The sequence below is a fragment of the Leopardus geoffroyi genome, chromosome A3 (assembly GCF_018350155.1).
Source record: "Leopardus geoffroyi isolate Oge1 chromosome A3, O.geoffroyi_Oge1_pat1.0, whole genome shotgun sequence".
NCBI lineage: Eukaryota > Metazoa > Chordata > Mammalia > Carnivora > Felidae > Leopardus > Leopardus geoffroyi.
This window is the reverse complement of record NC_059336.1, coordinates 36186459-36213499: the sequence shown is the minus strand read 5'-3', so window position 1 is coordinate 36213499 and position 27041 is coordinate 36186459. Positions and strand designations below refer to the sequence as shown.

Here is a 27041-nt window from a genome sequence, read left to right as displayed (position 1 = left end):
GGACCTTGTGATGTTTTCTGCTATGTAAAATATCTGGTATACCATCTTTGGCCAAGTCAAGGGGGTGGGAAAGTTTGCGTTTCTGAAAGAAGGCGAATCACTGCACCCACAATGCTGCACATAGACTCACATAACTGCCGTACATCTACCATAGTCCTTCGAAACATGCTGAGACAGGGCGAAGCCCTCAGAGAGTCCAGGGCACCACCAGCCACTGCATTGTGACACATGGTTTTTAAAGCATTATTTACACACAATAGGGAACACTTCAGTCAAGCTTTGAAGCTCAGTTAGGGTCTCTTGTGCAATAAGGAATTAGTGCCAACTACTATGTGGAATTCGTAGGGGCCATCGTTTCATCTGAACATTAGAATCCATACCGGGGTTGGGCCTGCCTCCACACTTTCTCCACACAGTTGAAGAATGGGGAAATTGTATCTGTTGGAATTCACCGCAAAACAGGTGGAAATCTCACCTGGGGGGACAAGTGGCCACTGAAAAGGATATACAGGTAAATCTTGACTAACTGGAATGCATAGCAATGAGTCATCTTGGTGAATTAAATGCCTTTCTTAATTAACAGTGGGCCATGGAGGAAAATTTTGTTTCAGGGGTGATTGTTGAATATCTGTTAGATTCTCAAGCCACTTTCCTGCTTTTGAGTTTTAGGGTAGTGAACATGACTGACTTTTTCCTTGGTTATAGTTTCTCCTGATGTGCCTGAGGCCTTTCTTCTGAAGATCAACTCTTATTGTTTGGTTCCTTAGGTATGGAAGTTATAGGATGTAGACTGAGTGGCAGAATGCAAACTTCCCAGGTTGCCCTTCAAGGAAAACCATTTTAAGTCTCTGATGTGATTTCCACCCCCACTTTGCTCAATTGTCTCTTTTTACTAAAAGTGGACGGAAGCAAAAGTATCAATACATTTGAAGGTTCCAGTTAGCTAGATTCCAGTTAATCAGGCTTTACCGTAGATCATTCTTTTAAAACAGTTTTAAATTTATTTGTAAATTGAGCCCCTCCCCCTCCTAAATAGGAAGTGGGATATTTTAAAATCAGCCTCAAAGTTTAAAGGATGTGAATGGTCATATAATCAGCTAGAAATAACATCAATTGCTGTTCTAAAAGCTAGGATCAGGAGAGCTTTTAGGAAAAAGGCTTCTGTTCAAAGGGAGGTGGGAGGAGTGAGGGAGATTGGGTACGGGTTTAATTTTCCAAATGCATGTTGGACAATCCACTCATGCATTTTTTTTTCACCGCTAGTCAAATGAGACTATCTTCCAGAACCCTCATTTTCAGGTTCCTTCTGTTGCAAACCTTTATAACCACATGTCACATTTCTGCTACATTCCAAAAAAGCGTTGCAGAACCTGGAGGACAGTTGAATGTTTTGTGACGTCGTGCATGCAAAATCTACACATTTCAACATTTTAGGCAGTGTACAGGTAGATCTTCCAAGAGGAAGAATTTCGGAGGGATGGGTCCAATTTGAGTAAAGCTTGAGCACTTCTTGCTGAAGGGCTCATGGCCTCTGCAGTGGGTGCAGCTATGGCATCTATAGTCTAATCACTGGACAGATTTGGTAACTGGTGGGGGAATCTCTTTCATACTCTCTATCTTACGGATGCTTGCTTAGGCCAAATTACTGGCCTCTTTTTCTTCCAAAAAATCAAACCATGACATATGTGTTTCTCGACTTCCAAACTCACCCCCCAGTCTTTTCTAACTCTGCAATTTTGGCTTTTGGGGTTGGGGGAAAAGAAAATTCCCTGGGTGCCTCTTTGTTGAGGCTGGTCTCTGGCTCAAGGTACACTTTCTGGAAAATGTTGAAACGTTCGTCAATAAAAGTTGCTGACAGTGAAGCTTTCACTGTAGTATGCCTGATTTTTAATGCATCAACAGTAACTCCTACTAATATCATCTATGCTATGAGATGAATACATTGGAGACGGTATTGATCTGTTCTGCATGCCACATGCTCATCCTGCCTCTGTGCTTGGCAGGAATGAGCTTGTCAAGGCTTGGAGATGGGCCTTGGGAAACCAAAGCTTCAGGCAGGCAGGCAGCACCTACTTGTTACAGGGACACACACAAAGCCCGCAGAATTTTCCTAGGTCCGTCAAATTCTTTTCTGCTTCTTTCATGTCCTTATTGATTTGGTCCATCCCTTCCTCAATGCGTTCCAGTTGTTCTGATTAAACACAAGTATTTTATCCCCACAGAATGAAGCAGATGGAAAAGGACAAAGAAAAAAAAGACAAAACTTCAGACATTCACTTTGACATTAAAAAAGAAAAAAATAAAAAGAAAGAAAGAAAGAAAACTGGACGCCACAGATTAGAGCTGGTACCCAGTACCTACTTGTTACAAGGACATATGAAAAGGCCACAGCATTTCCCTAAATCTTTTAAATTTTTCTCGGCCTCCTTCATGTCTTGGTTGATATGGTTCATGCCTTCTTCGACACGATCGAGTTGTTCTGGTTAGGACAAAGGGATGACAGTGTGGAATGAATTTTTTGGGGGCTTCCAACAGAACATGAGAAATGACTATGTGGAACGGAATTTGAAAGAGAAAGATAATACAATGCATGGTCCAAGAGGATGCATTGCTGTAGACTGGTGCTGCTGCCCTACACAGGCATAGGTGGAAGGAAACGAACAGAAATGATGCTCAAAATAGTTTGTAATTCAGACACGATGGGATGGGGTAGGTAGGCCTATTTGATTCTGAGTGTCCAGGAAAACAGCACAGCATATTCACTTACTCAGACACCAGTGAAACCCGAGAGAAAGAAAAACAGGGTGTTAGCTTATGTTTTAGGCATTCAGATTTCATGCCACTAGAGAAGGTATCTGCTTCAATTTTAACTATCTCTATCTTTTGGCTTTAAGCATCCTCGATCAGGTACAGGTAGAAAACAGAATCAATCTTCTTTGGGGAAAATAATTACAGCGATAATTAGCAATGGGTATCGGATCTTTTTTCCCCTAGTAGTGGCTGTCTAGCCAAAGGTAGGCCATGGGCAGTTTTGGGTTTTGAATACTTAATCCATAGACACTGTTAAAAAAAAAAAAAAAAGTCAACATCAACAGAGTAATATGCCAAGTACCAGAACATTTAAATTCCTCTCTCATCCTGACTTACTTGCTATGCAAATTCTGGAAGGCATTTCACTTGATTTCCCAGTCTCTACAATGGGGGGCATGTTAGATCCCAAACCCAGGCAGACAGCAGGGAAAACAAATGCTTGGGGCTCTGGAGGAGGGGTGGCAGGCTGGAACATAGAGTCATCACTCCCAGCAAAGCCGACCCAAGTGTATCTGAGACATAGATCGATAGCCATAAAACCGGCTTGTGCTTCTGGGTTGCCAGGGTTACATTCACTAATCTGATTAATTTTTCAACAGTTGTCACCAAATTGAGTAAATTACATGTTCAGTAAAGGGGTTTTTAAAACAGCTTTTAAGACTGTTAAAGGGAAGGAACAATGCAATGCCTATCTAGTTACAAAACCTAATTATACTTCCATCCCTCTTTTCATCTACATTTCCATGTACACATGCTTCTGGGAATAAAGGCTTGATTAGAATAAAACTGATAAATACATTTCCAGTCTAAGGGCATAAATAATCATTTAAAAACAATTTCACATTAAATTGTAGAGTGAAGATTATCATTCCAAAAAATGAAGATTAAGTTCCTTGCTGACCCAAACTGGGAAACTGTCCATTTGGAAATCAAGAGCCCATTGTGTTCTCTCTTGTGGGACAAAGGATAGAATCCAGCTTATTTGGAATCTGCTACCTGTGCTATGCACCTCAAGTGATGGATGAAGGCAAAATTTAGGTGTTTCTCCAGCGTTGGATAGCTGGAAGAAATAACAGTGTTGTGCTGGTGAACTTTTGCTGAGTATGTATAGGTATAGTAATGTCTTTAAGAAAATCTTTAAAAAGACTTTAAAAAAAATTGATGACAACTCTTGACATCCTAGAAGATTCTGTACCTTTCTAAAGACTTTATTCTAGTTCCCGTTAAAGAATGTAATAAACTAGTCTGCAGATTAAAAAAAATAATAACTACTGAATGAGGGGATTGGGAGAGAGAGGCACAGCTCAACATTGTCAAAAGAAGAACCATGTTAAGTACAGACAGAAATCCCAATGGAATAATTGATAATAGCTTTCTGGAGTGCTGGGTTAGGATGGGATTGAAAGACATCTGGACTCAGAGGGAAAGCAAGCTGCATTCCACTAATACCAGCTGAAATTACACGCAGATTATGGCATGGGCATACATATTCCGGCATTTGTCCTTCCCAAGGAGTTTCTCTTGAGTTAATATTTTGGCTAAAAATACAACATTTCAGGAGCCCCACCCATCATAGCCCCAGGGATTAGGCAGTAATAAAAATAAAAGGCAATAAAATAAAAATGTGAATTGGTCCACAAGTGTTGTATTTCTGAATCAGGAATTCAAAATAAAATATAAAAACAAACAGGCTGGTCCCAATCGGTATTCCTAAAAGCTGGGTTCTATCATGGGTTGCCAGATTATTAGGCAAAGGTCATAGCGAAGAGAGGGATGCCAAAGCTCTTATGGAAAAGTTGATTCAGAAAACTATGTTATAGCTACCAATATTGGTTGAATTGATCATTTTACCGAATTGAGTCAAACCTTTAACTAAAAACATGTGGAACCATTTTGTCATAGGTATTCTAACTTTTCATTTTTAGAGTGTACTGTTATGTTTGTGGATGTTTGGCATATTGGGACTTCATACAATTTCAATGGATTTCTGTGAGGAATCTCTCAGCAAATCCTTGAAAGTAATCAATATCCTCATTCCATTCCAGGGTGGACAGTAGCATCCAACTGACTGATGCAATGTACTGTCCATTGTTGATTGTTCCTTACCTCCCTAAGCTTGCTTTTTGGTTGTTTTCTGTCTCTTCCTGGAGACTAGGAAGATAGTAACATTTTGGGTTAGAAGTATTCCAGTAGATGATGCTATATGTTGGGGCAAGAGATAGTACTTTCTTTCGCCATGTTTGGATGACTGGTTACTTGTGATAGATCCACCGATGGCAGGATGCTCAGGGATCTAAGTTTAGAGACCTTTTCTACTAATCTTATTTAAGTAAGGCAACATGAGGCCCTTAGAATCCTCGACCTGGTTTAAAAACACACAGTAGAAGAATAGCAAGATGTCAATGCTATTGACCCAGTGTGCAAGCCTTCCTGAGTATATTCAGTTACCAGATGCTGCCTACATGATTTTCATTTTCCTTAGCATTGATGAACATATGGAAATTCATTAAATAAGTTTAAATAGTCACGTGTGGCTAGTGGCTACCATAGTGCAGCTTTAGTCATTCATAACAGATATTGGTGTGTAGACTTTAGCAAGAGGAATGTTTTCTCAAATGCTACTTTGTACCTCCATGAACCTTTTAAGAAAGTCGGCAGTCACTCTGGGAGAGGCCTTACTTTGCTTTTACTCTGCCAGGCAAAGGTCAAAGATTTCCCTGTTTAGTTTGAAATTGATCCCATGGGATTGTCTCAAGAGCGGAGTCTTCAGCATTGAAATAAAACACATAACCCAGCAAAGGACAACAAAAGGAATAAGAGATACGGAGGTGAAAGGTTAAATCAGCCCACATTAGTGATTAGGTTGGTTTCATGGGGATTTCACTTGGAGACAAATTTTCTAGAGAAATAAAAGTCCCAGGAATCAGTGCATTTCCAGGGCCATCTGTCATGCTCAGTGCTCCTTGGTGTCTCCTGATACCTGGGTATAAAACAAGAATCCCATAAAGAATTGCCGAGTGCAAGTCTTTGGCTGGACAACCTGGAATGGTTCTTTAGAAGGATGTCTGTTTCTTGAAACTCCTGTGCAGCTGCAGGGTAGAAGCAATCAACATTTTTGGTGTTGAGGCATAGACAAAATTAGTAGAGCATAACTGGAGAGACATTTTAAAGCAGTTACTGATCTAAACAATTAAACACAGCATACACAGAATTAAAATGCATTTACCATGGCAGTGAAGATAGTTGTGAAGATATGTTCATCTGTCATTTTAAAAGGTCCTAATCACCTTATAGTATAAATGGAACGTGTGTACCACTAAAGACCAGGCAGAAGCCACTTGCTTTTGGAGGTTTTACAGTTGCATGTTTTTTTCTCAGTACCAATGCAATTACCATGCATCTGGTAAAACCAAAACTATTCTAGAAAATATGTTTAACCAAAGAATTCAGCATTTACTGTGATGTGGCCACAAATGAAATGTTTGAGCTGAGAACATTAACTATCTTGGGGAGAAATCTGTTATTCTGCTTTCTTTCTCAGAGAATAATATACAGATGTTCCTGGGAATCATTTGTGCTTATGAATAATATATTTTTGTGTGGAGATTTTGGCAAATTTTATTTCTAGATTTTCTTCATCAAAGTGCAATGAAATCTGCAACTCAAGTAAGCATGTTATTCACTTTCTCTCTTTAAATTTATTTAATTTTTTAATGTTAAGTAGGCTCTATGCCTAATGTGGGTCTTGAACTCACAACCCCAAGATCAAGAGTCTCACGCTCTACCTACTAAGCCATCCAGGTGCCCCACTTTCTCTTGATTCCACATTTGTATGTATTATTTTCCAAGTCTTCATGTCAATGCATTATAATATTGGGGGGAAAAAAGCATCATCTTGAGCCTTTCTGAAAGCTTCCTTCCAATTATCATGCTCCCTTTTTTACTCCCTTCACATACAAATTACTAACAAAAACAGTTAATAAGATGGAACTCCTAATTATTTGGGTATATATGTATCAATTTAGCTCTGGAAATGAGGTACTGCTCTTCTACATGGGCACCTGCTGTTTAATTTTTTTTAAAAAATGATTTGCTATGTCCTGAGTTTCAAAATCTGGCACATTGCTACACAGACCAAGCCAGCAAGTCTCACAATTATAACAACTTCATTTGGGGTCTTCTGAAGATTGCCACAGCTACTGTAATTCCTTCAAAATACAACTACTTCACTAGACTCCCTTACTTACATACACCTTTTGATAATTCGTATTTCAAAAATTGCAGGGAAGTGTTGGGCTTGATGTTAAATTGCTTTTAAAAGCTTTTTCCTTTGTTTGTTTTTTTAATTGGTTGGTATCTATTTATTGACAAAGTTCAATACAAATACATAATATAGAAACAAAAGCCTTTATATGACAGTCATGAAGATGTGCCCCTCAGAACTCTCTTCGAGAGGGAATTTGTAGTTAGTTCACATCTCTAGCTGATGCACCTATGGGATCCGCCAAAGCAATTGCATGGAGACCATGCTTCAAGCATCCCTGGGATGCTTCTAGCCTAGAGCTGAGCACAATGGAATCACTGAAGATGAGGTATTCCTGCCCATCACGGGGCTATCATTAGGTTATCTTAGCTACTGGGCTCCCCGTCAGCTTGGCTGACACCTTCTCAGAGCAGTATTGCAGTCTGAGACTCTTCCTCCCCAAACCTCCTCCCCTCCATTCCTCTTACAAGTGTCAGACCTGTGTCAATCTGACTGGCTGTCCCTGTCTACTCCTGCTCCTCGTCTCTTGACTCATCACAGGTGTCCATAATAGATCTCAAACACTTCTGATTCTTGGCATTTGCTTCCCAGAGGATCCCAAATGATACCTTCCACTAGTTCCTCCATGTCCCAGCCCTAACTCTTCAGAAGTTGGTAAAGATTTATCTCATTTAGTGTAATGATTGCAGAATATTTCTTTATGGCCAGAACATAATTAATTTGGTTGCTCTCCCCACTGATAGACATTTAGGCCGTTTCCAGTTTTACACTATTATAGGTTAGGCATGTATATTTCTCTTCTTATAGCTGTCAATGTATATCTACAGCATATAATTCTAGAAGTAGAATGTTTTGGTCAAAGATGCGTGCACTTCATAATTTAAAGGATCATGACATTACTCTTCAAAAATTTTTATCAGTGTACAGTGCCTATCTGTACATTGAGAATCTCTGTGTTATCAAAACACTCACAGCATTGGTGATTATCAATTTTAAAAATTTGTATCAGTCTGTTCTAAAGAGTGGCATCTCATTATTGTTGTTGGTTCAGGCATGGCTTCATATGTCTATTTATAAATTGACAATTTATTTATATCTTAAATCCATTTTACTTGTAGGTTTTGCCCTTTTCTTTGATGATATGCAGGTCTGTCTGTATTTTACGGAAATGCCTTAAGTCTGCTATCTGTATGGCTGTATGGCAAACCCCCCTCCTTTGAGGTTCATTTATTTCAGAAGTTGGCTTGTGGTGTCCCATGTTGTGAATACATTTTACGTTTTTATCTTTGACATTAAAAATTTTTTCTCATGATTCCTAAGAATTTTCTAATGTTTTCAAAAATATAAATAACAAGAAAAAAGTTCTCAAAATTTGTTTGTTATGATAAGAATTCAGAATAGAATCAGGTAACTAACTTGTGACTAGCATTAAATAAAAATTGCCATATGACTAGATGTATTGAGAAAAAAAAATATTACCCTTCTAGCTTCCACTTTAGAGTACAGAGATGATTTTCCTTGATACTCTGATTTTCATTGCTTCTAGCATTTCCATAATAATTTAAAAAACAATTTAAATATTTTAAGTGGTTCAATTTCCCATTTTCCAATAATCTCCCTCAGCTTCTATCCTGTTAAAGACAGCTTCTAGTTATTTAAGGAATCCTCATGATGACATGGAAATCAAAACTGCCAGACACTGAATTAGGATGGTCAGAAGAAATGGACAATGTGATATACTATTCTCTCATTCTATCTAGGGATTATTACAAGAAACTAAATTTATGGGGAAAACTGGGGATAAGGGGGAATCAGAGAATTCTCAAACTGTCCAAAATACTACCATTAAAAGAAAATACAAACACATGAGTTTTGCCTTCAAAATTCTGTTATTCCAACATATATAACAGGGAGAGTAGTAACATTCAATCAGTCATGAAGGCCTCAATATTCCCATACATTTACCAGTGTTTTCAACAAAGAAAGGGAGAAAAGCAAGACGATGAAAACTCTAGAACCCTCATATTCCTACATGCGTGTAACACGTGTCAAAAGGACCACCTGTGTATGCAAAAATAATTTTTTGAAAATGCACTTTATTCAGATGAGGAATTGTTCTTACTGAAGAAATCTCAACTTACCTCCTTGTTCATCCAACATAACCAAAGTCCTGATACCAGCATCTTTACTCTACATTCCAACAATGGTAGCAAAGTTGAAAAGCAGTTAGAGAGAGAAAAGAGAGAAACAGAAATCAGTAAGGGGACAATTAGCCCAAGAAATGGAAAATGAAGAAGGACCAAAGGAAAGAGAGGGAGGAAATAGGGCAAGAGTATTAAGGGCTGGGGAGGGATCAGAGGAAGGGGTCACCTATGGACTTGCTCTCTCAGTGATTCTTAGGATAGAAGAGGGGATGTAGCTCAGTCTCCATGGAAGTAGGGCTGGGGATGGGGCTTGGCATGGAACTGGAATACACAACTTAGTATTATACTGTGAAATACTTGGAAAACAAAAATGCCTTATAGTTTCTATAACACCATCCACGGAAAGCAAATCTTCCAAAATCTAGACTAAATCTTCTCTGGCATGATACATCAGGAAGTTTCCCTCAAGTGAATAGGGAAGGGATGACCAAGTGGAAAGTAAGAAACTTTGGGGCAAAATTTTTAGGTTGATCAAAAGAGATCATTGCTTCACAAAGGTTGAGAAATACAGGCCCAAACAGAACTCACTCTCCCATTTTCTCTCTACAGGGGAAAGTTCTGTGAGATTTAGAAAATGGATGGATGGATGAAAAATAAGGGCTCTTTATTCTGAAATCTAAAATTCTGCACAGTAAGAGAATGAGAAAACAATTCAGCCACAAGCTTTACTGCAGTTATTTTGTGCAGAAGTCTGTAAAAGGCACCCCTCACTTCACTCCTTATGATCTAAACAAATTGAATACCTGAACCATTTGGGGGATGGGAGTAGGAGTTGGTGGGTAGGGAAAAGGAACACAGATATTTGCATGGCCCAACCTTAAAAACCATCATTCCTGGGAATTCAAACTAGTTAAGGAAAGACCTTTGTTTCATAGGGTGATTGTTAATAAGTATAAAGTGGCATTGCTAATAGTTGGGATTAATTGTTTTTTTGAGGAATGCTCATGGTGGCCCCTAGAATAAGCTCAAAAGTAAGACATCTCTCATGGCCCCATTTATTTTCCAGGGATTTATTTTAAACCAAGAACTAAGAAAGAAAGACAAGTTAGTGGAGGTCAACAGAGGTAGTTTATTTACTAATTTATTATTTTTATTATTATTATTTTTTAATAGTATTTTAACAGCTCAGTTCCAATAGGACTTCTAAAAAATAGAACACTGAAAATGTTTTTTTGTGAATTTTATAAACTCACCATTTCAGAGAATGTGTAGTTAACTCTCCTAGACAGGAAAAGCCAAGTTACTCTTGAACATGTTTTGATAGGCTTTAGTTGTGAGGTTAGGGTGTAGTCTGTAGAGCTTAGGATGACTTTCAGGAGTCCTCAACAGCACAGATTCTGGAGCCAGACTCTGCCCTGAGATCCTGGTGATTTCATTTCCTAGCTGTGGGACCTTGGGTACATGTCTTAATTACTCTGTGCCTCATTTTCCTCATTTGTAATATAGTAATAATAGCTAATACCTCATTGAGTTGTCATGGGAATTAAGTGAAATAGTACATCCCACATGCTAGACTGGTGATTGGCCTACAGTTAGCATGACAAAAGTGTATATAAAATAAATACCCTCAGCAAATGCGTCCATAAAAGGATATCTAGGCAAATGAAAAATATCATCATTACCAACTACCATCAGAAGCTTCCCGACCACTACCTCCCAAACCTTCAAGTGCATATGTATCCCCTGCATAGGAAACAGCTTGTTTAAATGTAGATCCTTAGGGCGCCTCCTGGGTGGCTCAGTCGGTTAAGCATCCAACTTCGGCTCAGGTCATGATCTTGCGTTCGTGAGTTCAAGCCCTGTGTCGGGCTCTGTGCTGACAGCTCAGAGCCTGGAGCCTGCTTCAGATTCTGTGTCTCCTCCTCTCTCTGCCCCTCCCATGCTCATGCTCTGTCTCTCAATAATAAATAACTGTTAAGAAAATTTTTTTTAATGTAGATCCTTATTCAGTGGGACTGGGATAGAGCCTGAGAGTTTGCATTCTGAATGAGCTCTACCGTCTAATGATACTGCTGGTGCCCAGACACACGCTGAACAGCAAGATTCCAGACCCCAAAACACGTTTGTCTACACTAGCTGGTACTTTAACAATTTCTGTGCCCTTTTTCCTGCAAATTTTAGCCTTTGCTTAAGAGAAGAAATTGTAAAAAGCAGATGGCCTTGTTCAAGCATATGGATGTGACAAGGTAAGTACTGGTGAGGACAGAATCACCTCAGAGAGCATTTTCTCTTTATAGGACACAACTCAAGGCCATGCATGAAATCCCTGTTCCATTCTACTGGGGACACAGGATGAGAAGCAGCTAGTGACTTCAGTTTGGACAGTCCACGTCTCATCTGTTCACACTCTCTGTTGTACTTTCTATGGAAGCCTGCAAGTATAACTTCACATTTGTTCAATTTGCTGCTAAATGTTTCAGTGCTGGAATGATTCACAGAACTAATCTGAAGGAGCAAGAGCTTGCTCCCATTTGGGTAAATAGAAGCTGCGGGTACCTAATCAGGGAGTCAGGAACACTGGGCTGCGCTCCTAGTTCAATCAGCAACTAGTGATGAGATTGTGGAAGAGTCACTTGATTTTTAGCATGTTTCCCCATGTTTAAGATAAGGGCAAAGATGCCAAAGAAGACTGGGTGGTTACTGGGTTGGTGTTCATTCATTCATTCATTCATTCACTGATTATTTATTGAGCCTCCACTCTGTTCCAGGCACTAAGGTAAGGGCCAAGCATATGGCTTCTCAACTGCTTCACAGAGTTAGACACAGTTTGGTTAGGTGGACAGAGTTGGGATCTGGGAGTTGATAATTTCGAATTTTAGACTTATCCTTGTAGTTCTATTGTAAGAGTCACTTGTTCTGTGTCTCAGCTTCCCTAGGTGTCAGACAGGGAAAGAAACAGCTCCCTTACTGCCCAGAGTACTTATAAAGATTAAAATGAGCTCAGAAAGTAAAGGCTTCTAAAAGTTCAACTCTATGGGAGGCTGTATTTACAAAAAGCAATTAAGATAAAGGATTTAATTTGTATAGAATCTCAATCAGTTTAGAATGGGCTGCTGTGTTTGTTTTTTCAGATCCTTTTGCTTTTTGCAGAATTCTCAAAGGAAAAAGTAAATATGATAGGGTTTGCTGGTGGAAGGGGAGTGCTGTGTGTAAGAATTCACAGTCTGGGATCTGGGATTCACTAGACCTGGGTTTTAATTTCATGTGTACCATTTGTAGCTGGGTATCTCAAGCAAGTTACTTAACCAGTGTGTACTTCAATTTCCTCCTTGGTAAGATGGAGATCAGAATAGTAGTAAAAGGCTACCTACAAGGGTTAAGTTAGATTATATATGTTTGATGATGATGGCTCTAGGTATAGTACCCTGCACATAGTAGGTTCTCAATAAATTTTAGAACTTATATTTGACTCCACTGTATTCCTGACAGTTTTTATCAAAATAACTGGATTATTCTTTGGGGATACTAGAAATGCAAGGGAGAAGGGCAGGGATGGGGATAATATTTCAGGAAAGGCAGAATATTACTTTTCTCTTATTCTTAAGGAGTATTGTGTTTTAATAGCTAGGAATGAGAGAAGATGGTTCCATTTTTGTCTTAGCTCTATTCTTGGTTTCTGTTTGAGAGTGCTGGGAAAATTGTCTACCTAAAAACCAGGGAGTTGGAGATGTCAGAAATTTTTTTTCTTTCTTTTTCTTTCTCTATTTTTATTTTCCCTTTCTTGCAGATGAACTAAGACCATGTTTCTAGAACATTTTAAAGTCTTTCTTTTCTCATTCTGAGATGCCTTCCCCAAAGCCCAACACATCTGAACTAAAACCAGGACTGTCTAGGCACTATCTTAACTGTTAGAATTCCAAAAGACCCCATATCTACCTATAGGAAAACAACTGCCCTGCCTCAATTTTCCAGTTTTAGTAGAAAGTCTGGCATAACAAAGACATAGCTTTAGAATGCTTATTCCCTTCTCATTACCAGAGTGTCTTGAAAGATAAATTGGGATGAAAAGAAAAGATGCTTAAAACATCCATGCAAAAAACACCACACAGAGCCTCAGTAACTATCACTCCAGGAAAGCTCTGTTGTGGTGCCTCTGAATTGGCCTGCCCTAAAGCAGTGGGGCTTTCCTGGGGCTAGTTTTCATAGCTCAAGGCATTCATGTGTAGATTTCATTTCCAGCATTTATTGTCAGCAAGAGTTAGCCTTTTCGCCCGGAACCAAATACTGCAGAGACATTCATGACTTTATTACCAGAATTAATTGTTCCCTCTTATGTGCTCCAAAGGCAGGTAAGGCCTTGAATTTGGAGAGTTATTTTCATACCTGGTTTCCTGCATGATACAAATTTGTATCTTCCCTCAGACCTCCAAAGTTAGGAATTCCATACATGTTTGTTGAAGAACGGCCATCAGAAGAGCCAGTTTGCAACTCTAGGCTGGGAACCAAGTGTTATATGATTTCTAATCTTTTTACCTGTATATGGTATCTAGCTTTTCTGAACTTTCCCAATTGACTTATGTGTAACTTTACACTATTCTTGAAATGCCAATAATGGCTTCTATTAAAAAGTAAGATTCTACACCTGCCACTCTAAAGTCTATGAGGGATGGCACAAAGTCATAAACTGAACTGAACTGAAAGTAGGGTTGTCTGCCTTAGGGAGACTTTACAAATTTAGTGACCTTTCCTGTCTTTGAGACTAAATTTCAATAAGAATTCAGCTCAATTCAAATTAGATAGCACTGATGCACTTTGGGATCATGGGGAAGATCCTGGTATTTCAGTGCTCGTATTTGCCAAATGATTTCTGCCCTTGATGAATATTTAATGCTGATTCTCTTTAAAGAAAATTTCTTTTTTGATTGAAAAGCAGACTATCATCTGAATAGCCATTGCCCTAGACATAAGGGGTGTTTGACCATCAATATAAAATAACCCAGGAGGAAGTAAGAGCAATCAGTCTACTCTAATAATGCCTTGCTCGTAATTTCCCGAGGATAGAAAGTCTAATAGCCTCCTCTCATTTATAGAGGTGGGACTAGCTTCTGTCTGTTTCACCCCTGGTGCTATAAGATGCAACTTCATGCTTGATCAAGAAATACCTTAAGAGAAACAAAAATGTATGATTTAAGTATCCTACTTTAATCCGTAGAGCTTTTGAGACTCTCCCTCTGTTAGAATAAATGAGAGCAAACACTTCTTTCTCAAGACTGACTGACACTACTTGCAAGTTAAGAAGAGGCAAAAAAAATATTGGTTGGCCCAAAGACTCCAATGGGTGAGGGGCCAGTTCAAAGTGATGCATTTTAATGCATTTGCTCCACCATTTTCCCACATTCTAAGCAGTGTTTCAACTTGCATACGTGGGCAAATTGGTAACAGTTCTGGTACTTTAGAAATTTACTTGACACATGCATACACGTAAACAAAAATGAAAAACGAGCCTGGAGGCTATGGTTGAAGGTCATAAAGACATAGAACATAATAATGTCAGCTGACATGTGGGTTCGCTTCATTTCAACATGAGAACTCACATGGGAATGTCACAAAAATGTGATTCATTTCTTCTCATGATGGGTTGAAGGACAATAAGCTAACTCTAGAAAGCCTCACCAGTACTCTTAGATTTAGAATATCTGCCTCCTTCTTGGTCCTCAAGTATTTCTGCATGAGTTGTGTTCCCAGGGTAGAGCAAAGACAATATTTCTCTTCCTTTAGAGATGGAAAGCTGCTTCATGTGATGCTGAGGGCTCCTTTGTTGGCCTGCCTTCCTATAGGGGCCAATTTATGCTACATTACAGGCTCAAATTCTCATTTCTCGTGATAACCGATTTCATTACGTGTACCTCTCACCCTTTCCTCAGTGTCCTGGGGCGCCCACGGCACTACCTTCTCCCCACTCCTCCTGTGGCAATTCACATGTAGCCAGTATTTCATTTCTGGGTAAGAAGCTGAAAGTGCAGAAATAAGGGAAGACATTGGCTTCTGTAGTGTGAGAGGCAGCTGAACTTCCTTTTAGCCTTATAAAATTGATCTTTCTTTCCTTTCATGTCATTGCATAAGCAATTTACAGTAGCATGAGGCAAATAGGCTCATTTAATCATTCTCCTTGAGAACACGGAAGATCTCGAAAAATGATAACCACACATGAATTGATAAGCAGTTTCAAAGCATAGCTAAAACAGCATTTCACTGAATAAAAACTATTAGGCTTGTTTTATTCAGTTCAGATAAATATAGCCCATCCCATTCTTTTTCCACTTCATCTCTCCCAATAGACAAGTTCAATTAATCCATTTATTCTTCCTGGTTGACTGCTGCTCTACCAAATTGGAAAGAGCAAGGTTTATTGTAAGTGCCCTTTTGATTCCATTATTGCTATCTGTCCTATTTTACCCATTTAAAAATAGTTTGGGATTCATTAACCATGCCTCGCAAATGGATGTTTAATCCAGAGTCAGGAACATAAAAGAGCTTCTATATGTGTGTTGTGGACTTGAAATTCCTTTTATCAAAGAATTTTCCTATTATTTCATGAATTTTAGTGCTTGACTCTCAATATTACAATTTCTGAAAATGTTGTATCTATTGGGATATATATTTTTAAAAGTCATATATATATGTGGTTAAGTCAAAACAGAATGTCAAGATGAGATGTGACCTAGAGGCATCAAAGTCATTACAAGGGAAGTTTTTATGTAGATAATTCCTTATATTTGCTTAAAGTGATTCAATCGTATATGAAGATTTCTTGGGAGCATTTACTTGGAAATACCATCCATCTCTACTTCCCAGACTATAAAGGTAGCCAGGGCTGGGAGGGAGAGGGGATAGTTTAATGGCTGCCTGACATCTCCCTCATTAACGTGGCTTCCTGGTAGACTTCATTAGCTCTGGAATCAATGGGATCATGGCCTAGGAAAAGGCAGTAGGGTCTAGGAAAAGAATATGCCAGCAAAAGGAATTCATTATCTTGAAATACGGCCACTCCTTACCTCTTCAACCAGTTGCAGCATACGACGGGTGCTTTCCAGTGACTGAGATTTAAAAAAAATGCATAAATATTATCAGTGCAGAATCCAGAGGTCTTGGAAAACCAGAACTATTCTCTTTACTTGAGAAACACAAAGGGTTACTATCACATATTCTTTTAAGTTTATAACTGAAACACATTTTCAATCTCTTTCCTATCAGTCTTTCTACATAATAAGATTCCCTAAAGCAATTACATTAAAGCTGATCTTCTAAAATCAAAACCATATGAAGCTGATCTTGATATCAAAGACAAAGTAATCTGGAAAAGATAATTTTGCATGTGCAGGATGCATGAAAAATTATCTCAAATACTCAGACGACTAATTTGGCCTCCCTGGACCAGGAATATTGAATTTTAAACACAAACATAATTTTTCATGAATTGAGATGAATCTAACATCAAGTTTCTCATAAAGCTCCTAGAAACACAATTGGAAGTTCTTATCAATACAAATTAAGCTGTCGCCTTAGGGTGAAAAAAAATCAAGCATGTTTGAAATAACTAGCCTATAGGAGACAGCTATAATAATTATCTTCATCCTTAGATAAGACAAAGTGAGACGGAAAATCTGAAGTCAGCACTGGTCCCTCGGGCACAGCGTTGTCGCTTTTTTCTCAGTTCTTTTGAAACTAACAACTAGACTCCAGCAACCAGGGTGATTTCTCAAGGCTTTGCTTTTAAGTGACAAACTTATTTTGGACAAGATTCTGCAGAAATGTGAAGAATGTTAACTTTCCTGGAAGAGCTGTCAGGAGGCTGTTTTTTGAAATAAATGGCTGTAGTAAATGCTAAACAAACAGCTCTCTGGAAAACATATATGAATATGTATATATGTATTTAAATTTACTATTTTTCTGATATAAGGGATGGAGAGCATTAAGTTTACAAATAATTCCATATAGCTAATTGATTCTCCCAGAAAGTTTCTGTTAAGGTTTGCAGAACTCTTGTGTCCAATGCTAAGCGTGCAAAGAACAAGTGTAGTTCTAACAGGAATGTTGGTTGATATTTTCATTTACATTAATGAATAAAAGGAATGTGAAACAATGAGGACATGTTGGAACTTCACTAGTTTGTCAATGATGCAGGTGACTTCTTTACTGATGAGAACAAAAATTTTTGAATACTGGAAGATTTCCTCCATTTTTTTGTGTTAATTGAAGAATAATGGCTAGAGACAGGCAGACTTTTAAGGTTATTAATATATTTTCTCTACTTTCATAAGTCTAGACAAACAATAAAACAGTAAGTCAGCCCTGACTTGTAGTGCCTGCAGATTCCTGGGATATAAATACTCTTAATCTGTCTGATTTTTAACTATATCATGGTGTCACTGAAGGTGAACTTGGGAAGATGTACAGTAACGTACCATTACATGGTATTCCTACACTATAGATACAACACAAGTCAAGAACTTTGAAATCATAGATAGAAGTAAAATACAGTAAAATAATTAGGATGTGATGAGTTTTGAGTATTTATTAATTTTGGTTTTAATATAATCTATTTAATTGTCAGTTTATATAATTCAATTTTAGTACCAGTTTGCAAAATTCTGGAAAATGTAATAATCACCTCTCAGAATTAGGCCAGCTCTAGCACACTGTAGGCTATAAGATATCCGAAGACATTGCTTTTTTTTAGAAGATCTTGACTTCTCTAGATTTCTAGAAATTGGGAGTTTAGGGTAAGTCATTACTTGTACGTAGGTTTATCAAACCATTCCTGTCTGCAGAGGTATCAGGTATATTGAATATCAAAGTCATACCCCACTGTTTTTTAAATTGAAATGTTGGAAGACCTTTTCCACCTGAACCTGAATAAGTCAAACTACTCAGTTCCCCATCTTTTGTTTCTTTCCTGTGTCCCATCCCTCACCTCATCAGCCAGCTGGTCAGCCCTTCGCTGCATCTCCTCCAGTTCATTGCGCATGTCCGCGTCTTCAGCCATGGTAGTGGTGGTGGGGGGAGGTGGCTGGGTGCTTGGGCTGGGGGGTCAGTGATGGGTTTGGACACAAAACCTGAAAGAAACAGATTTGAACATGTAAGGGTTTATATGAGTGCATGTAGTATGTACAAATAGGAGAAGATCTCAATAGCCCACACTCTTTCTCCATAACTCAGTCATCTTCTGAAAGGTGGAAGCCATACTCAGACCAGGATCAACAGAATTTTGCTGTTTCTCCAAAGGGTGCATTATGAATGTATACTTGCCAACTTTACAATGTAGACAGATACCTACGAAGATATCAGATAACTATGAAGCATTCTTAAGACACAAATCACCCAAGATTTTGGAATGACAATATGGAGGGATGCTGTTCTGGGTTAGTATGCTTTTAACCTCATATTTACTTTTTATTTTTATTTTATTTTTAAGAGCTTTATTGAGGTATAACTGACATATAATAAACCCCACATATTTGAAGTATATAATTTGAAAAGTTTTGACATATGTATACACCCAGGAAACCATGACCACAATTAAGAAAATATATCCATCACCCCCCAAAATTTGGTCATGCTCTTTGTAATCCTACCCACACATTCAATCTCACCTTACCCCAGGGCTGAGACACTGCTTATTTGCTTTCTGTTACTATAAATCAGTTTGCAATTCCTAGAATTTTATATAAACGAATGATACTGTAGGTGTCATTTTTTTCCTCATTTCTTTCACTTAGCATAATTATTTTGAGATTATGTTGTAGCATGTATTAACAGTTTGTTACTTTTTGATGTTGAGTAGTATTCCATTGCATTTAGAAGCATTTAGAATATAGGGCTAAGGGGAGGCTACCTGAAGATACGTTACTTTGGCATACAGATTATTTCCAGCTGAAAACAATCAAGGCCCAAAAGACTCAGGAAGAAATTTGACTCTCTCCCTAACTGCCTACAAGAATTTAGATAGAGGACCTCCTCCTGGAAAGGAGTTATCACCATAGATAACTACAGTATAACAAGAACTAGGGGTGGTAGACCAAGAAGGATTTAGCAAAGTCTGATTGTTAAAATTCCTCCCTATGCCATTTGTTTCTGTATGGCCCAGCAAATGTTTACTCTTTTTTTTTTTTTTTTTATCTTCCTGCAAATTTCTCCCTTTCAAGTCCCAGATCCTTACGCCCTTCTCCTTAGTTCAGGGTGACATATATACCTCATTTTGACTGACTGTCTTTGGAACTCATGTCTACATGGATTTCCCATACATACATAATTAAATTTTATTTTCTCCTGTTAATCGGTCTCAAATCCATTTAATTCTTAGGCCAGCTAAAGGAATCCTGAATGACAGATAATTTTTTCCTCCTCCAGTAAGGAGCTCCAGGCAGAAAATCTTTAGTCTCTTGCAGTTGTTATCAGAGTTTGCCAAGAAGGCTTATTGACTATGCAGAACTATTTTTCCAAAAAGGGTTGGATCCTTATCCCTGAAATGTGACCAGCCCATTTTATGGTTACACTCTTGAAATCCCGTATGATGCAAATTACAGGTAGCCACACTGAGCTCCCTCCAGAGCCAACCAGCACCCTCTCCCTCTTCCTTTTTCCCTTCTTTCTTTATCCTGTCTTTCCTTCTTTTTCAAATATTTACTGAGTACCTATAATATGCCAGGGCAGTGTTAGGCACTAAAGATATTGATGAATGAGACAGGTAAATTCATTGCTATCACAGAACAACAGCCTAATTAGAAAGATGGGAGTAAAATAAGGAAATTAAATTATTTAGTGTGAAACTGATTATATCTGGGGATATACCATGGGTGCCCATGGGTCATAGCAGGTTTCCCTGAGAAGTCATGTCCCCAGCAAAGGCCTTCAGAGGTAATGGGATAAAGAGCCTAAGGAAGGGTTCAAGAGGATAAATATTTGATATGATAAAACCTTCTCTGTGAGTAGTGAAATTATAGAAGGCATGGGCTCTTGTTTTGTGGCTGAGATGGCTAAGTGTGCACTGGAATTTTTCCTCCCTCTTCCATTGTAGAGTGTTGTTTTAGGGAAATGGCTGCCCAGTTGGGAATTACATTTCCAGTTCCTATTGCAAGGAGGTGGTGCCATGTGGCTAAATGTGGTTCATGAGTTACAGTGGAAATGATGTGCATCCCTGCCAGGCTAAGGCAATTCAGAAACAGGCATTCCTGGGGTGTCTCAGTGGCTCAGTGGGTTAAGCATCCAACTCTTGGTTTCGGCTCAGGTTGTGATTTCACAGTTTGTGAGTTTGAGCCCCTCATTGGGCTCAGCACTCACAGGGCGAGCCTGCTTGGGATTCTCTGTCTCCCTCTCTCTGTCCTCCCCCTGCTTGCTCTCTTTTTCTCTCTCAAAAATAAATAAATAAACTTAAAAAAAAAAACAGGCATTCCTCCTATGCCCTCTCTTTCCCTCTCTGCCAAGAAAGAAAGAAAGAAAGAAAGAAAGAAAAGAAAAGAAAAGAAAAGAAAAGAAAAGAAAAAACAGGACCCTAGAGGATGGCCAGGCTATGAGACAGAAAGAATTTGGACCCTTAGAATCCCTGCATGGAGGAAAGTTGACAGTTAACCACCAAGACCTGAACCTTCATATGAAATGACAGTGTACTTCGATTGTGCTACACTATTGAAAATGTAAGGATTTTGTTTTGTTATAGCAGCTGATGTTACACTAACTAATGAAGGCCTAAAGAGACTTTAAATGGAATAAAAATATTGCATAGGAGCATGATTTCCTAACTGAAAAACACATCTGGGTTTTTTTCTTCTATTAAAAACTGAAGATGGGAAAGGAATTTAGATTTAGGGCCGTGAAGCAATGTTTAAGTATTATAGTAATTATTATTGTTATTATTATTTGTACGAGAAGCATTTTTTTTTTTTTTTTGGCAAAAGTAGAACAAAAACTCTTCATCAACATAATCAGGTTCACAGAGGCAGGCCCTCAATGACCCCATCTCCTAGGCTCACTGCTATACTGTTTTCTCAACAGCTAAAGTGGATTCCTCTGGGATCTTAATTTAGTACATATTATTAGACTCTGCCACATGTATTACTTTTGTGAAGTAACTCAGACTATTCAAGATTCCTGATAGGAGGAGTCTTAAAGTGAATCTTCTTTGTAAATAATAGATTTCACTGTTCTTTTGTAGCCCATGGTTCTTGGGTAAAGCATCAAGTGTGGAATCACAGTAAAACATAAGGAAAAAAGCTTCAGGGCTACATTTTACTTACCAGCGTTTTAAAAAAAGGTAGTAAGCTTATGTTAGGTTGGTTCTATGGGCAGCCATTTAAAATTTCAACAGGGCATCATACCATAAGACTGCTAATTTTTTTTTTTTAATTAAAAAAAATTTTTTTTACATTTATTTATTTTTGAGAAACGGAGTGAAACAAAGCGTGAGCAGGGCAGGGGCAGAGAGAGTAGGAGACACAGAATCTGAAGCAGGCTCCAGGCTCTGAGCAAGCGGTCAGCACAGAGCCTGATGCGGGGCTGGAACCCACGAACTGTGAGATCATGACCTGAGCCGAAGTCAGATGCTCAACCGACTGAGCCACTCAGGGGCCCCCTGCTAATTTTTTTTTTAATGTTTATTTATTCTGAGAGAGGGAGAGAAAGTGCAAGCAGGGGAAGGGCAGAGAGAGGGAGAGAGAATCCCAAGCAGTAAGCCCAACATGAGTCTCGATCCCATGAACTGTGAGATCATGACCTGAGCCAAAATCAAGAGTCGGAGGCTTAAGTGACTGAGCCACTCAGGTGCCCCAAGCCTGTTAATTTTTGAACACCAATTCTGGTCACCAGAATATGTACTCATGATATGATATAGAGCTTTAAATGCTTTGTGTTTTACTTAAACATGGGTCTCCACTTTAGAAATTACGGATCTAGCAAACACAAACTGGAAAGGAATTTACACTAAACCACTTCTGAACCTTGAAACAAGCAGAAACAAGATTCCATGTTCTTCTGAGTGACGGGGATCTACCCTCTAGAGTAAAATGGTGCATCAGTGGAAATGTTGAGTAGACTGCGGGCCGTAGCCTAGTGTAGTAGCCAAGAGCTTAGATAGACTGTTGGCTCTGATACTCGGTTGCTGGGTGACTCTGGGCAAATCTATCACTGTCTCTGAGCCTCAGTTTTTTCAACAGGGCACATGATACCAGTTTCATAGGCTTTTTGAGAGGAATATATTATAGAAAGTTTTGATCAACATTGTTTGTAAGGATGTGGGGGCTTAATATTCAGAAAGCCTCACTCATTCAGGTTAAGCCTATACCCTTTGCTAAGAGTGGAACAATCCTAATGTGTGTTAATTAGCTTTCCTTTAAAACGGCTGGGCAGGAGGCATGTTGCTGGGGCGCCAAGCACCTGCAGACACTGAAACCAGGGAAACCAGCAAAGTGCCGGAGCCTCCAGTCTCAAAGCAGCACCTCTCAGGATTGCCACATGGGCCCAGCTCTCCATCTTTGTATTTTGCTGTTGGGCTCCTCGGGGAAACATCTTGCTTCAGTCCAAGCAAGCAACTGACTTTTCCTCCTAATAGGTTAGTTTATTAGAAGGCTGGTCCCGTGCTTTCTGACGTGTAGTACTATTGCTAGTTCATTCTTCCGGGTTTATTTGCTCGTGATGCTCTCTTAGGCGCCCTGTCTCTGTCTCTCTCATACACACACGCACTCATGTCTCGTGGGTTTCCTTGGCAATCTCCTCTCAAGTTGCTATTCTCAACACCTGAAAAACAGCTGTAGGGTCCCCTGGGACCAAGCTGACGGCAGCCGATAAGGACCTGGCTGACGGACAGTTGGGGTGAAGGCAGAGAAGCCATGTGGTGGATACCTTTGTTTTTGTCACTTCTACGGTCTCCCCAGGAACTCCCACACCTTAGTCCTGCCCTAACATGTGGGGGATGCCTGTGATTTGGGAGGAGGGCTAATGAATCTGACAGATCTCAAATGCACAGCATTTCCAAGCTGAAAGAGCAATGTCCACTCTCCTAATAAGAAGAGAGGGAGAGTAGGCATGAACACCTCCAAACCCTCTGTTGGGGTATTTAGTGCTAGTGTTTGATAAGTTCTCCCCACAAACCACAAACCCAAGCATATTAACCTTCTAGGAGATAGCACCTGAAGAGGCATACAGACACTGATGAACAGCAATTTCACCAGCTGAAAGGATGTTAACAGTGAAATGGCATTTATTATCTAGGCAGCATGGAACATTTCATCATGTTAGCACATTGGACCTCCCTCCTGTGTGTTGCTGGAGCTAGTAGTGTGGTCCCAACCAGCAAAGCCCGCTTAGTTAAGTGAAGAAATTAGAAGCAGAGCCACTCAAAACTGTTCCCTGGGGCTCTGATGTGAGATAATCTCCCATGCTATTAAGGGTCTAACAGTATCCTATTAATTATCTCAAATCACCAGTGTTTGGTAAAGGGTCTGGCCCCTAGTAGGTGTTCAATTCATGTTAATTGATTTGTTGAGTGAAAGACAGAATGAGCTGTTCTGATACTCTCCAGGTGGCATTTAATGTTCCTAAATCAGCAGTTTTCCAGGTGTGGTCTAGGGCAGTGCTTCTAAAACTGCAATGAGCATCAGAATCACCGGAAACCTTGTTAAAACAGAGTGCTAGGTCCCACTCTCAGAGATTCTGAGTCAGTTGATCTGAGATGGGCGTCCCAGGTTCTGCATTTCCAATAAGCCTCAGGCAATGCTGCTGCCATAGGCCCAGACAGCACTTTTGCTGAGCTCTGATATACAGAACCGTCTCCTGGAATGTTAGTAAGAGCCACCAGCTGCATGGGAAGCGAGGCGGCTCCACAATTACCCAGACGGGGAAAACAGTAGGCTCAGCCAGGGGCTTCAGGGAATTACGGCCAAATCCAGTTCAATGCCCATTTTTGTGTTGGCTCGATGCAAAGGATGGTTTTATATTTTAAATGGTTAAATAGACTCAAAGAAGAAGCAGACTTTGCACATGTAAAAATATATGAAATTCAAGTTTCAGGGTGTGTAAATAAAGTATTACTGTCACACTCCTCGCCCACTGGCTTCCTTATCATCAATGGTCCTTTCAGGCCACAATGGCAGAGTTGTGTGGTTGCAAGAGACACCACGGCCCTCAACGCCAAAAATATTTACCCTCTGGTCCTATACAGAAAGCAATTACTGATCCCTGGGCTAAATCAAGTCAAACAAAATCCTTAAAGCATTCCTTATCCATCTCCCATACCCGCAGGGCACTGTACATTTCCTGTAGACAGACACAGTGTGGGGTGTTTTCTTCTGTTTATATTTGTCTGAAAAAGTCCCTCCTCATGGAGCTTCCTGTGTCATTTTTTCATTTAAAAAAGAACACGAATTCGCTTTTGACTGACAATTTGTATAGGGTTTTAGGACTATAAACTATGGATTTAATCCATGTCATTCATCACAAGGTTCTGGGAAGCCTGCACAGCTCTCACAAAGATTCCTAATTTCCATGCCCAGCTGCCAGCCGAGGTTCTCCAGCCCCAGGGGCAGCACTGGACTGCACTAGAGACAGAAACACCTGAGAGGCTGTGGCTGTCACGGTATGTGGTACAAAGTAGGCAGGCTGAAGCTATAACTTGATGTCAAGTATAATTTGCAAAGCCCTTCATTTTCCAATGCTGCAAGTCTATTTGAGACTCACATTAGACATGGGGCAAATAAAATACAGAGCCAACCCTTTCTTCCCTGTCAGGGGGCTTATTTATTTTCATGCATTAGGCTAACACTGTTCTCTCGATGCAGAGTCTGGATTCAAACATGGTTAGGACCCAGGAAAAGAGGTGAGCATGGAAATATGAGATGTCTGCTTTTAATAGGCAAGGTCAACAGTGACATGGATAGCTATTATGCTGGGGACACTGGCCATTAGTTCGAGTGCCATCAGGCAGGAACATTTTGGGAAAGATGTAAGGGGAGTGTGCCCTGAGCTAACACCTATTTCTCTTCATGGTTTATCTTTTAATTAATAAGACAAACCAGCCAACCCATATACATCAACATCTATCGGCTGAATTATCACAGAGCTGCACCCTACAACTTGGTGTCTTCTCGCACTGCTAATCCATTTGAACAAGGCCTCTTTGGGGTATTCTCTCTCTCCTCCTGCAGAACCTGCCTGCTTTCTGGTGGAGATACACTTTAAAATTCAGCAAAAGTTTACTGAAGAGGGGCGCGTGGGTGGCTCAGTCGGTTAAGTGTCTGACTTCGGCTCAGATCATGATCTCACGGTTTGTGACTTCGAGCCCCGCGTCAGACTCTGTGCTAACAGCTCAGAACCTAGAGCCTGCTTCAGGTTTGGTGTCTCCCTCTCTCTCTGCCCTCCACCGCTCATGCTCTGTCTCTCTCTCTCAAAAATAAACATTAAAAAAAAAGTTTATTGAAGATTCACTATATTCAACTGTGCCCAAAGAAGAATAAAGGGACTTTATAAACCAAGTTGGACAACTCTCCTTAATTATTAGTAAAATCACACTAATGCTGACTGAGGGCTTACTCTTAGCTGGGCCCTGTTTTAAGTGCTGTTCATATAATAACTTACATGAACCTTAAATGACATACGGTCTGCAAATTCTTACTATCCCCATTTTGTAAATTAGGAAACATGTTTAGAAGTTAACTCTATTAACCACACAGATAAATTTCAGATCAGGAATCTGGGTCATTTTCAAAAGTGTATTTTCAAAGCATATTTACTCTCAAAGAACATTGTGTGGCTAATTTGGTCTTTTAATCAAAAACTAGAAACTATTTTATTTTTAGTCTAATTTATAGATTGGAAAATAACATAGATTGGTTTGGCAGGTACATCTCAGTATATCCCAGCTTTTGATATCATTTATTATCTCTACGCATGCTTTTATTTTATTATTATTTTTAATGTTTATTTACTTTTTTTGAGAAAGAGAGAGCATGAGCAGGGGAAGGGGCAGAGAGAGAAGGAGAGAGGATCCCAAGCAGGCTCTGCACTGTCAGTAGGGAGCTCCATATGGGGCTGGATTGCACAAACTCCAAGATTGCACAAACTCCAAGAATTGACAAAAGATTCATTTATTTTACATTTTTCTTGTTTTTGGTACAGTATACTTATTACTGTAAATTATCCTGTGTTATTGTCGCCCTATCCTAAAGATTGGGGCATACACTATAGCCTTTGTTATTTATTTCTAAATAGCATTAAATTTCAGTTTTAATTTCCTTTATTCAATTTTCTTCTGTTTCAATTTTAATTTCAAACAACTCAAGAGTTATTTGAAAGTATGATTTTAAAGTTTAAATAATAGAAAAGAAGCTTAATAATAGAGGTATTTTGCTTGTCATTTCTAATTTTTTTCCCACCATAGGCAGCGAAGGTGACCCATATGATGTGGTTTTTGAATTTAGGTGAGATTTCCTTTGTATCCATGTCCATGGCCAATTTCTGGGAATGTTTGATTTGTGTTTAAATTTTTTTTTTTCAACATTTATTTATTTTTGGGACAGAGAGAGACAGAGCATGAACGGGGGAGGGGCAGAGAGAGAGGGAGACACAGAATCGGAAACAGGCTCCAGGCTCTGAGCCATCAGCCCAGAGCCTGACGCGGGGCTCGAACTCACGGACCGCGAGATCGTGACCTGGCTGAAGTCGGACGCTTAACCGACTGCGCCACCCAGGCGCCCCTGATTTGTGTTTAAAAAGAAAGTCTATTCTATCTTTGACTCTATCTTGCTACCAACCTACATCAAATTAAGCTGAAAATT

General features: G+C 39.4%; 1 protein-coding gene and 1 long non-coding RNA gene across 5 annotated transcripts in view; one reads left to right on the top strand and one right to left on the bottom strand.

Moving 5' to 3' along the window:
• Positions 1-27041, bottom strand: part of SNAP25 (synaptosome associated protein 25) — an 85291-nt gene that overhangs the window by 11897 nt on the left and 46353 nt on the right. For 3 of the 4 annotated variants that reach the window (XM_045445314.1, XM_045445313.1, XM_045445315.1), the window contains 4 exons: positions 18194-18335; positions 16275-16316; positions 9217-9265; positions 2074-2191 (listed from right to left, as the gene is read on the bottom strand). In XM_045445314.1, coding sequence (XP_045301270.1) covers positions 2074-2191; positions 9217-9265; positions 16275-16316; positions 18194-18265 — 281 coding nt within the window. In that variant the 5' untranslated portion in view covers positions 18266-18335. Of the gene's footprint in view, positions 1-2073; positions 2192-2361; positions 2480-9216; positions 9266-16274; positions 16317-18193; positions 18336-27041 lie in introns of all 4 variants that reach the window. The other variant, XM_045445316.1, reaches the window with a different exon arrangement.
• On the top strand, positions 401-11679 carry LOC123580502. The gene is made up of 2 exons (XR_006703328.1): positions 401-511; positions 11517-11679. It is a non-coding gene; the product is annotated as an uncharacterized LOC123580502 (long non-coding RNA).